Source organism: Balearica regulorum, chromosome 14, assembly GCF_011004875.1.
Source record: "Balearica regulorum gibbericeps isolate bBalReg1 chromosome 14, bBalReg1.pri, whole genome shotgun sequence".
Lineage (NCBI taxonomy): Eukaryota > Metazoa > Chordata > Aves > Gruiformes > Gruidae > Balearica > Balearica regulorum.
In genome coordinates this window covers 14,789,134-14,801,925 of record NC_046197.1, presented here as the reverse complement: position 1 = coordinate 14,801,925, position 12,792 = coordinate 14,789,134, and the positions used below count along the sequence as shown (strand labels likewise).

At 51.8% G+C, this 12,792-nt stretch overlaps 1 protein-coding gene across 1 annotated transcript; it reads right to left on the bottom strand.

Moving 5' to 3' along the window:
* Positions 1-7,785: 7,785 nt before the first annotated feature.
* Positions 7,786-12,600, bottom strand: ATOX1 (antioxidant 1 copper chaperone). Its single transcript, XM_075766684.1, has 4 exons — positions 12,433-12,600; positions 11,221-11,296; positions 9,756-9,913; positions 7,786-8,002 (listed from the first exon to the last, which is right to left on the bottom strand). Exons 1-3 carry the CDS (start codon positions 12,436-12,438, stop codon positions 9,780-9,782), a joined length of 216 nt encoding a protein of 71 aa, XP_075622799.1. The 5' UTR covers positions 12,439-12,600; the 3' UTR covers positions 7,786-8,002; positions 9,756-9,779.
* Between the last annotated feature and the right edge of the window lie 192 nt (positions 12,601-12,792).

Genomic DNA, 12,792 nt, shown 5'->3' with positions numbered 1-12,792 from the left:
AGGGGTTTGGAGACACTTAGCTGAGATGGTTGGTGGGGCACAGGCGCTCCACCTTTCTGGTTTTCCTCTGGGCACACCAGGAATTGTAGGTCCAGCTGTCTCCTGGAGGTGGCCATGGGTGGCCAGAGCTAGGGGCAAAGGATGGTGATCCTTACCTGGGGACACATGTCCCTATCTACAGCACATGGACCCTTGGTGAGAAGCCAACAGCTCAGCACAGAGCCTTTAAAGGGTCAGAGCTGCCTCTTGACTTCCTACGCTCTTGCAAATGGAGAAGAAACCGTGGAGAAATAAGAGCAGCTCTGTGAGTCGAGGACGCTCTGGGCTCCGTCTCGTCCTGGTTGCCCTGGAAATTGGGTCGTTCCCACCGAGCCGCCTGCTTTGCTGGCTGCTCCTGGGAGGACATGAACATTTAGCACTGGTCAGAGGCAGGGGAAGTGGGGAAGGAAAAAATAAAGGGAAATATAAGTGCAAATACTGGTGTCGGGGTTTTCTTGACCAAAGGGAAACCCTAAGCTCTTTTCCCCATCCCGTTGCGGGGATGATATGAAGAACTAACCCCACGAGCTCAGCTGAGACACAAAGGCAAGGCAAAAGCCAAAGGACCGTGGGCTCTCTTTGTAGGTCAGCAGCACAGCGGAGATCCAGCCCCAGGGACACCAGGGCTGCTCCCTACAACGCCGTCCCGAGTAGTCAGCACCCCAGGCACCCCCACACAGAGCTGCGCTGCCCCCGCGACAGCCCCGTGTCCCACGCAGACTTCTGATGCAATCGGTGGGATCAGCCTGACAATAGCTGTGTGGGTTGTTGTTTTTTTAAAGCTGTGCACAACAGATTAAGCCAGTGGCCCCTGTTGTGATTGCTGGGCATTGTGCACCGTGCTGACACTGGCTTCTGCGGGCCAAGCTCTGCCCACGACCAAGCAGGAGCTTCCGAGGGGGGCAATTTGGTTCATCTGAAATGGAACAGGAGGGTACTTGGGCACAGTGGATTCCTGTTGCATTCAAGCATCTCTTTTCATTCACAAGGGAATGAGCTGAGTTTGTTTTAACATTTTCTCATCCATCTGCTGAAAATGGGTGAGCAGGTCTCAGATGAGTTGAGAGAGACAGTCCTGCCCTGGAAATGTCATACCAGCTGGGAAGTGGGAACTGTGGAGAACTCTGAAATGCTGCAGCATCTCTCTTCTGGCTGTGCCCTGCCCCAGCAACAGCACAGAAACCCACTGGCCTGGACTGGTAAGAGGAAACTTGAACCCAGCTATGTAGCACCCAGCAGTCTTTCTGGAGGTGCTCAGGAACAGGCACGATGAGCAGAGGGACAACAGCAGGAAGGGCCAGGCTGAAAGCTCCTGCTTACACAGGCCAGTTTCCCTCGTCCCTTCCAGGTGACCTGGGACAGGGCCATGTAGCAGAACAGTCACAGAGCAGATCTGCTTTTCCCAGAGCAGCCGGGGACGTTGCATCGTGTCCTGTGTATCCCACAGCCCCTCTGAGAGGGCTCCTCATTCATGAGAGCTGCCTCCCTACCTGCTCCCTATCGCTGCCCCAAAATGCCACCGCCTGCAGCAGCTGTGGGGCTCGGAACCTCGGCTCTCCAGAGCCCAATAAATTAAACCTTAGTCCGAAAGGGTCTTGGGCTGTCTTTTGCAAACAGAGGCAGCACAAAAGCTGCCTTTCTCCCTCTTGTCTGACTTTGTTTTCTCTCCCTTGCCACCTGCTTTTAGCCAAATGGTTGAATAGCTTCAGTATATACTGCGGGAGGCTAAAGCCAAAGGCTGGAGCACCAGGGAAGGATCCAGACCAGCAGTGCCCTGTGGCCGCTGCCTTCCGGAGGGGCCGGGAACTGTTTGCTCCCCTTGCCTTGTAACCCAGCCTTGATCACCTTGCTGAACCCTTGGAGAAAGCAGCTCCGAAAGAAAATATTTGTGCTCTGGCTAGCACACATGTGCACATTTCCTGCTCTTGAAGTCCTTAATTAAGCCTGGTTTTTGTTTGTTGGTGTTGGGTGTTTTTTTTTTTCCTATTTACACTGCCACAGTCTCGGAGGGGGAGTCTATCAGGTCCCCATGTGTTTTGCTGTTTTGGAAGCTGCAATGTGGAAAACTCCCTCTGATGGTCACACAGGGAATCTGCGTGTATCGACGGGAGTGGGAGCCGGCAAAGGCCTTTGGGTTGCTCTGTACGTCAGCGCAGCAGTCATCAGGACAGCTCAGCGCATCAGCCATTACAGAGTGCCCTCAGCCCGGCTGTGTCTTCATGACGGGGAAGATTGGGTCTTTGCAGACCTTACTGAAAAGAGCTAAGACCAGCACATTCAGTTCAGAGAGACAGCCAAGTTTTTCCCAGCCAGTTTGGGAGCTTGAGTCCCTCCAAGGGCCCACGTTATCTGCCTGTTTCACCACGCTCGGCCTCCATCAGCAGAGATGTATGACCACTTAGGGTGATGCTCGTGACTGCGGACACCCAGGCCAGTGCAATGGGGACCTCCAGGTCCGGCTGCACGGCTCTAACTCAAAGAGCAGCTGGTCAGGGCAACATTGGAGAGGGGAACCTTGACCCCAAGAGCATGGGAGTATGATCCTGCCTGCAAGCCAAACATCAGGCAGGGCGCTCACCCAGCTCCTGGCTCTGCTACTGCCGTGCCTGGGCTGGGAGCAGGCAGGCGGGCAAAGGTGGAAGGCTAAGGCAGATTGTACTTAAAGCAAACATTTAAAAGCAGAATAAGACTAGAAAATCCCCATCTTTTGGTAATGAATCCCCTGCATAAGAGTCTTAACACCCAGACCTGACATGCATGTCAAATTCCTGAGATTGTTGCAAACTGAATCCTTCTTTCACACTCTGAAATTTCACAGCAATTTACCTCTCCGAGCCATCAGGGATCACCGTTTGCTGGCACCAAGGGGGATCTCCCGTCCCTTGTCTGCTTTCTGCAGCCTGTGGTGCTATTTTGGAAATTCTCTCATTTACTGGGTGGTTCAACTGAGTACAGCTGCTCCTTTGGCTAAAATCATCCCGTCTATCATCTGGTAATTAGAAAGTGCCGAAAAGCCAGTGGTGCTTAAGGCAGCTCTGGGGTAACCAAGGCAGCTTTTTCTTTTGTGGATAAAGGACTGGGCTTTGGAGGCTGTAGACTTTTCCACTGAAATCAGGTTTTGGTTTAAAAAGCAGGGGAAGGTAACACTGGGTGAAAAGTAACACCCAGAAGCACAGCAGCACTGCAAGGGCAACGCTGTGAACACAACGAGGTGGGCGAGAAAAGCAAGTGCTGGAAAACACCAACTGAAAACACCATAGCAGGGGAAAAGCAAAGATAATTTTGAGGCAGGGGGAAACAAAAGGACTTTTAAAGCCCATTTCTCCAGGCTAGCCCAGTTTTTGCTGCTGCTGCAGTTAGAGGCAGTTCATGGACTCTCACAGTTCAGCTGGAGCTGGGCTGAGAACCTCATAAAGAAACCAGAAGTGAACTGCTGCTGGAGGACATCTTTGTGGATGGCAATGCACCAAATTGCACCATACCAGCCACTCGTCCTGCAGCTGGCAGGGCTGACATGTCCCTTTTCCAGCAGGTCACTCGCATGCCCTGCAGTGTCAGGGTGTCTGTGGTACAGGAAAGGTCCTTTTCCAAGTGCCACCCTTTCCTGTTTGCATTGCAAACTGAGCATTTCCTTTTCTGAAAACGGCCTCACAGCCTCAGTGTCTGGCATATTGTTTCCCATGGAAATTATTGTGACCATGTTACCTGTGCAGGCTTGCTGGGGTCTCTCCATGACATGCAACCTGGGGGCCAATTCCAGGCCAATCTGATGAATGAAAATTTTGAAGAGCTTGAAGTTGGGCAGTGGTGGAGCAAAGAAACTCTGCTTAGGTAATATCTTGTCCTTTTAGACTGTATGAAGCAGTTGGTTTTTCTCCTAAAACTTTTCCATAGGCCTCTCAGAGAGCCACCCTGCAGGTCTGCTGCTCTGTTCAGGCTCGACCATCCTTCCTTAACTTCCCTAATCCAGCTGAAATCAGCCCAAACCCAGCCCACACACTGAAGCAAGGACTGGCACAGGGTGTCATTACTCGGCGCTGGCTGCATGTTTGTGGGAGAAGTGGCCTTTTGGGAGGTACCCTGTGCTCCTGCAGAGCCACTGCTCCAGGAGCGCTGGTGCAGAGCCTCCTGCGCTTGCTGTCCTGGAGGCAGGACCAGCAGGTCATCTTCCCCCAACACCTTATCTTATCCAGAGGAAAGGAAAGCAGGCAAAAAGAGAGCGTGCTGCAGATTGCCTGGTCTGGTTGAAACACCCTGTTCCCCTGATTAAGCCTGCAAGGTTGATGGGGGAGCGCACGTGATGCTGTCTTGATGGGCTTTTGGTGGAGAAAACAAGCAGCAGCTTGGGCATCATCCTCCAGCCCTGCTCTAACAGGAGTCGTCCCGATTCTTTGGTATTTTCACTAAATGTGCCTGGAGTGCTGGGGTTAGCAACCATCACAGCACTTCCCTCCTCTCAGCTGGAGACGAAACCTTAGCAGCTCCCTTCCTTCCCCACAGGGCCAGGGAAAAGGAAGAGGGATGCGATGGGAGGGTCTGAGCACTGGGGCCACTGAATGAAGGCTGAAGCAGGGCTCACAGAAGCCCTTGGTGCGGTCCCAACTGCTCACTCCCATCAGCATCCTCTGGTCTGGCACCAGAGGTGGCCTGTACAGAATTGTCACCCTCCTGTCCCCTCTGCTCTGGGACACTGAGTGAGGAGCAAGACATTAAATACCAGGAGCCATCAGATGTGAAAGCCCACAAACCCTGTATATACAGTCTCCATCGGAAAGCAAGTGGCAGGGACACCTCAGGGAAGCGGCTGTGGCCAGCTCCTGCCATGCTGCGCACACAGGGAAATTATAGGGGCTGTAAACGACACAGGGTTGTCATTAAGAACTACTGGCAGCATAGAGCAGCCTAGCGTAACAACTGCCTGCTGCGAGGGACAGTTAGAGGCATTTCTCAAAGCTCCGGGCAGGGAGCACGAGGGGAAGAGCCCCCAGCCTGGACATCTCTGCTCCAGCTCCGGACAGGCTTTGTGAAGGGTCGCTCCTCTCCCTTCCCGGCAGCGTGTATTCCCACCACACTCTGCAGCCAGCTCAGGGTGACCACAGCTCACCACTGCAGCTTATTTGCACCCAAAGCTGCAACATCTTTGGAGGGACTTGGGGGTCTTGCTCGACAGCAAGTGCAACATGAGTCAACAGTGTGCCCAGGCTGCCAGGAAGGCCAACCGTACCCTGGGGTGCATCAAGCACGGCATTGCTAGCCGGCCTAGGGAAGGGATTGTCCCACTCTACACTGCACTGGTGCAGCCTCACCTCGAGTACTGCGGGCAGTTTTGGGCACCATAGTACAAAAAGGACATAAAACTATTGGAGTGTCCAAAGGAGGGCAACAAAGATGGTGAAGGGTCTAGAGGGCAAGACGTATGAGGAGAGGCTGAAGTCCCTTGGTTTGTTCAGCCTAGAGAAGAGGAGACTGAGGGGAGCCCTCATCGTGGCCTACAGCTTCCTCACGAGGGGGAGCAAAGGGGCAGGCGCTGATCTCCTTCCTCTGGTGACCAGTGATAGAACCCGAGGGAACGGCATGAAACTGCAACAGGGGAGGTTTAGGTCGGATATCAGGAAAAGGTTCTTCACCGAGAGGGTGGTCGGGCACTGGAACAGGCTCCCCAGGGAAGTGGTCACAGCACCGAGCTTGACTGAGTTCAAGAAGCGTCTGGACAACGCTCTCAGTCATATGCTCTGATTCGGCTGGTCCTGTGTGGAGATCCTTATGTGTGATCCTTATGGGTGTGGAGGTCCTGGTGTGATCCTTATGGGTCCCTTCCAACTCAGGATATTCTATGATTCTATTATCTTTTTTGCACCGGCCAAGAGCTTAAAGCAGCATCCAGCCCCTTCCTGCACTGAATGGCAAAGGAAACTGCAGCCCTGCAGATGGGTACTGAGACTTCAGGGATCGTCACGAACCTCTTGGCTGGTTCTGGGTAGAAACCTTTCCTTGCCTGGCTCTGAGATAAGCAGACTCTAACCAAAACAGGCGGTTTAGCAGAGCAGGGAGAGGGGAGCAGAGCAGCCGGGGGAGTGCGGATAGCATAAGTTGCAGCCCTGACATCAAGGACAAGCAACCTGGTTTACAGCAAGACAGACTGGGACTTATCCTCTGTGGGCACAACACTGCCAGTCCTGCCTGCCAGTTTGGCAGACAGCAAGCACCACGAGGACTGCTAGCTCCGAGGCCAGCTGTGCCACCACCTCCATGCCAAACACACAGCACATGTGTGTACTCCTCCAGCCCACTGCCACCAGAGCAGAGCCACTGGGCAACCAGCTGCTGGCGGAGGCACTGGGCATTCCTGGGAGGAAGCTGAAAGCAATAAATAACTAACACTGGCAAACACCAGCTCAGACTAGCAAGGGAGGGGCTAGGAAAAGGGATTCACTCACTCACCCAGGACCCCGAAGGCATCATGTCGTGCATCTGAGTGCACTGGCAGAAAGCAGAAATAGGTTGTGTTTCTGGGCCATGGCTCTGGAAACTTCCTGCCACTGGGAGATTTTAATGCAAGGAAGTAATGCAGTGACGTTAGACTTCTATCCTTTAGCTTCCCTTAAATTAAAAAGTAATAAAATGCGTCTGCAACACCTTCCTCGAAGTGTCTCCAGCAAGTGCAACTACAGCAATTAATTGTGCTTTAGCTCAATGGTAAAGGACTTGGAAGTACTAAACCTCTCTAGGAAAGAAGACATTGCAACTATGTCAAAAGTAATCTCAATGTACAAGTATGAAAATTCTCTTTGAATATAGAGTAACCTTATCCTTCAGACTTTTGTCAGTTTTCCTCTCTGTAGAACAAGTCACATGTGAATAGTAGGCATGGGAAACACCCCCCAGTGGAAACGAGACAGCAGACTGGGACAGACACATGCAATCCTTTCACTGGCCTGAAAACCTGAATTAAATGGATGGAAGCTGGACAAATCAACAGTATAGTCCCTAACGCTGGTCACTGGGCTGAGAAATACAAGATCTCAGAGAGAATCTCACACCCCTCTCCTTCCACCACCCCTTCATTTCTCATCAGCACAGGCATTCTCCCGCTGTGTCTGTGGGTGCATGCAGCACCTGGAGATCCTGCCCAGCATCAGGGCCCCATGATGCTATTACCCATTTGGTTGAAATTTTGTCAGTGGGCAGGAAAGGGAGCAAGAGGAACACCTGCTAGGGGAAGGGGCGGATCCAGGTGTCTTGAGCTGGGCCCAGGATCCAGAATGACTCCTCAGATTTATATGGTCATGCAGGGCCCTGAAAAGCACTGTACTAAACCTAGGCTGAGTCTGTTTTCCCTGCTCCTACTTGCAGCGTTGTTGGCCTATGAGGTCCATCATGTTGCTGGGGTCCAGTGACTTCTGCCTCATGGCCCCATCTAGCTCAAAGGGACACTCAGTTATTCTTGACTTACGGGGGCTGCAAGAGTCCCTTCTTCCTAGCACCTTCATCCCAAATGGAAAGTTGGTCTGCTCTGTGACGGAAAGACATCTGCCAAGACACAGATTCCCTGAATGTAAGTGACATTCAAGCTCAGTTCTCCTGAGACCTGTCCCTCAGGCAGAGATTGCAGTCAACTTCTAAAGATAGGTGCAATTTCCTGGGAGACCTGTCTTGCATGTAATGGGTAGTTTACCATCCCTAAGAGCCATCTCTTGTACAGAAAACCACTCAAAGCAGTACAAAGACACACAAGACACATAGACATGCACTGAAAGATAGAAGCAGCGCCTCGATTTACTGTGGGACCAGAAACAGCACATAACCTCCTCCTCTAGATTTCTCCACTTTTAAAGCCCAAGATGCAGCTGTCTCCTCCTGCCAGCCCTCTGCTTTCCGACATCTGGCAGGGTAGTAAAGGTCAAATGAGAGAGCAAGATATGCAAACAGTTAAGCCATCTTTTTGCTGGTCATGTTTGAGTTCCTGCAAAATAGATAAATAAAGAAATAAATAAAGAGGGGGGGAAAAAACCCCAAGGCACAGAGGAGATCAAGTTATACAAAGCTGCCCTCTGCCGGTCACAAGCCAAAGGAAAGCCTAGGTCTATGCCAGTGATTTGCAACTTCCCTCCCTCCTTTTATAGATGAACCCCTAAAAATATTCCCTATGGAGGGAAATGTGCTGTAAAACTTAAATTTAGTGGGTTTTCCCATGACAGCTGAAGTGATCTAGCAGCAAACTACTAGCAAGGGCAGTCCAGCCAATCCTCTCCTTTGTTTTGGATCTTAAGATCCTTGGGTAGGTCAAATAGCTTTAGTTAAAATCCAATAGGAAAACAAAAGCATGGACAGAAATGTTCTGCCAGGTTGGCCAGCTGAAGTGACTCCCTAGCTGCCTTGATGTAATACAAGGGAAGTGGTGAGAACACAGGGCCAGGGAAAAAAGGGACACATCCACATTATTTGAGACTGGCTTGGCTGTAACGGTTAACTTTTGACGGCATTTGAGACATAGTCCACCAGTCCCTGCAAGTTGAAAACAGCTCTGCAGTCAATACTACAAGCTGAAAGCTATTTGAGACACTAATCAATTTGGAGTATGTTTCTGTTTTAAATCGCAATGTTACTTGATTAAAGCTATGATTTTAAACAATTTCTAAGAAGCATTGAGAGCTTGCTCAAATGATACAAATTGCAGATTTTAAATCTGTTCTGTTAAATCAGTCTATTAAAATAATGCAGATCTATTGCACACACACACATCAGTATGAGCTCAGCTCTTTCTTGTATCAGTTTAATTCCTGCTGGTGTAAATCCCTGATTTAATTTACTGACTGGGAATTAAATCAGCATGAACTGGTTTTAGTGCATCTGTGCTGGGTATTTGTGATGATCAAACTAGACCATTTTAAAACAATGTCATTGGATTAGAAAGCTCCACTGACAGAAACAAGCTCTTAAAAGATGCAATATAATAATCTTGGACACTAAGATGCAGTGAGCAGGCAGCCCTCTCCTTTTACTTCATTCTTTTCCACTAAAAACGAACCCTGTCTGCGAAAACATTTCAGAGTCAGGAAAGAGTTTTGTACATGTCCTCATAGTGATGGGACTCTAGGAAAATTGACAGGCTGCAACCATCAGGTTATCTTTGGGATAGATGTCCAGCTAGCCAGGGGCTGTGTGCACTGGGAGCTATTCTGAAACCCAACATTTTATGTCCATGAGGGTAGCAGAGTGCTGCTCTTTTTCCATCCTTGAGGTTAGTGGAGGATTAACAGCATATCAACAGAATCAGATGTTGGAGGTCCTTGTGCTAAAAACCAACCCCCTGCATCACGTACCCAGAGCGGGTCTTTGTGTCCCATCACCCTCCCTGGTATTGTTGGTGGCCACCACTCTCTCTGGTCAGCTGTGAATTCTCTGGGATTTGTTTTCATGCACAATATGCTCTGGCAAACTCTAGGTTCACCTGGGAATGGCACAGAGGCTGTGTTCTACCTCTCCACCACAACCACGGTTGGGATCACATGGGCTTTGTAGAGTAGCTAAGGGGTCCCATACAGAAATGCTGCTGGCTGTACGCAGTCCTGCTGCTTCTCCAAACGAGGGGTTTGCTGAAGCTAGACCTGCAAGTCTTTCCTACTTTGTGCTTCCCAGGAAGCAGCCTGTTTTACTGGGAGAGCTGGAAAAAGCTCAGATCTCTCTCTTCAGCATTTCATACACCTGGTATATACCTAGCCTCTTCACACCAGGCAAGGCTACTGTGCAGACTTCTCCCCAAGGTAGGAAGCATTCTTTCCAGTCTTCTTTAGGGTTTCCAATAGGATGTCAATGTTGTGCTCCGAGTCAATGCACACCTTCTTGTTGGGCAGGTCAATATCAAACTGGACACCTACAAGGAAGGGAAAAACAAGTTCCACAGGTAAAAGCAGCCATGCTCCCAACGCCATCAGTCCAACATACGTGTGCCTCCTGCCAGCAAACCCTGATATTACCACCAGCCAGCAAAACAAACTGGCATCCTGCCAGCTCTGGTGTGAAGGAAGTCACATCTCCTACAGATCTGCATTGGGCACCACGGTTTCTCAACTGCTTTAATCTGCTCACCCCAACTTAGATCAGCACAATCACTCACACAGTAACCAGAATGAGCTGAGTTGAAACCAACCACCATAATCTCCAAGCAGCTCAGTTTGTGCTGTGGTTTAGCATGGATGGGCAGTAATGAGGGAGTTAGTGTAGGGGCTAGGGCAGGGACAGGACAGCTTTCCTCAGTGGTGGCACCAGCTAACAGCTGTAAGTAGGGGGAGGGAAAAAACACTTTCTCATATGGATTTCCCAGTGGTAAGCCACTCTCAGCCCAGCGAAAGTAACTGGATGTGAAGTCTCTATCTGGCCACATATTTTCACAAAACTTGTAGGTATGTATGTATCAGGTTTGAGAGCTCTGCCACATCATCACATCAGGCTGATATTGGCCAGCATGTTTAACAGTGATGGAGGTGCTGACAATCACACACAGAGGAAGTGGGATCGCTACAGCCTGGTAATGGGCTTTGGAAGAAGTCCCAAGGTCTTCACCTTGGTGAAGGAAAGCTCTTCTCACTCGGTGAGGAAAGGGGAGCAGGATAACAGGCCCTCACAACTGGTGAGTGCAGGCCAGATCCTTCTCTCTTGGTAATACCAGCATAAAGGAGACACAGGTTATAATTTTCCAGGTGGTATTAAAAACAGGCTGCACAGGCAACCACTAAATGCTCTGCTCAGCAGCTCTTCACTGTGACTCCTGATGACACATTTAGGGAAGCACCACAGATACCCCAGGCCTCCTTGGGAACAATGCCTGGCAGGACATCCACCTCCCTTCCTTCTGGGGACCTGAGCAGGGATCTAACAGTGCCATTCCCAGAGAGTTCAGGATGAGGCCCTGGTGATTCAGAGCCACCTGCAGCCACAGCAGCTTCTCTCTCCCTTGACATTTCTCCAGGGGTCACAGGAGCCCTACTAACAACCAGTGACTCATTACTGACTAAGCAGTAAGCTCAGAGCAGAGCGGGGAGCAGAGGTTTCCAACCAGCCACTTTTAGCCTTTACCCAGTGTTACCCTTACAAGACAGAGGACCCCAGGGCAGTGACGTCCTGCCCCGGAGCTGGCGTTGCTCCGGTGAGCTGGCTGCCACACTCCCAGCACTGACTCACCTCCCAGCCTGTGCAGGACACGGCTGACCGCATTGGAGCAGCCTTCGCAGGTCATGTCCACAAAGAACTCGTGTTTCTGAAAAAAGGCAGACGAGGGGTCAGGGAGGGCACAGCTGGCAATACACCACGAGCACTCGTCCTCCACCTTTGCCTTTTTCTTTGGGGAGGTGGGTATAAATCCTCCCTAGCCAAACGGTAGACTAAGTGATCCTCAGCAAATCGCAGTACTCCTCCCTATGGTGTCCTTGTGCTGTCCCTCACAGAATAATCCCAAGGGGCCTTTGGAGACTGTCTGGCCCCTACTCAGAGCAGGGCCACCTTCAAGGTCAGCGCAGGTTGTGGCCTCTGCTGGACTCACTCCACTTGTCCTGGGGAGGAGAAGCAAGTCTCCCGCCTCCAGCTACCCACTGTCCTGACTTAGTCTGCAAGGTTTTTGGTGCTTGCCTGTCCTACTCTTCTTGTGTCTACAAGGCCTCTGGTCCCCAACATAATAAATGCATAAAAATATCAACAAAACTGAAATTTAAAGAACATTAGTGCTGTCTTTTCATCCCTTCACTCCACCAGGGCCCCAGTGTTATCTTCACTACGTGTGAGAGATACTGGGTCAACGTAAGCGTGCTTGCCTGTAACACTAATCATGGCGCTCAACCTTTGGCACCAGACGGATCCTAATTTCCTTTTCTTGCACATGCTTTTTACTTTCCTTAAAAAAGAAAAGAAAAGCTGTTTTTTATTAGTTACCCACAACACATTTTTTTCTATTCAAAACCACCCTTTGCCACCCACCACTGAGAGGCTAAAACCCTCACAGGCACAATTCACCCTGGAAAAGAGTTCAGGGATGGCGGTTCCCATTAGGATTTTCCAGTGTAATTAGCATTTTCGTGATTTTTATTTTACAAAAGCCCTACGTGCTCGGGGGGGGGCTGGTGTGCGGGGAAGGAGGGGATCGGGATGGAGCCGGGCAGGTCCCCAGGCAGGGCTCCCCGTGTGCCCCAGCCCCGGTGGCTGCCGGAGCCCCGCCGGCTCCTCCCGGTACCGGGCAGCGCCCTCCCTGCCCCTCCGTCTCCGCTAGCGCCGGGCACAGCCCCACCACGTCCCCCGGCCCCACACAAGCCCCCCTCGGTCCCACACAGGCCCCTCCCGGCCCCACACGGCCCCCGGCCAGACGCCGATTTCCCCCCCCCCCGCCCCCGGCCCGGCACCCACCGGCATGGCGGAGCGCGGCGGCGACTCCCGGCTCTCGGCGCGGCGCGGAGGAAGGGGCGGGCCGCACTCGGCGCCTGAGGGCCGAGGCCGGGCCCTGAGCGTCAGCCCCGCACAACGCCCCTGAGCAGCGGAGAGTTCGGCGGCTCCACGCAGCCCCCGGACCGGGCAGCTCCCCGGCCCCAGCCCCCCCCGGCTTGCTCTTCCCGTACACAAGAGCAGCGGCAGGGCAGACGCCGCCCGGCCTCCCCGGGCAGGGAGGACCCCGGCCCCTCTCGGTAACCTCACACGGGCAGAGCCGTTCCGGCCGCCCTCATCTCCAACCCCATAGCTCCACCGACAACGGGGTTTCAGAGGTTTTAC

Coding starts and splice junctions, on each gene's coding strand:
- ATOX1 (XM_075766684.1), bottom strand. Junction 9,914..11,220: donor TGTCCTGCACAGGCTGGGAG/GTGAGTCAGTGC, acceptor CCTTCCTTGTAG/GTGTCCAGTTTGATATTGAC.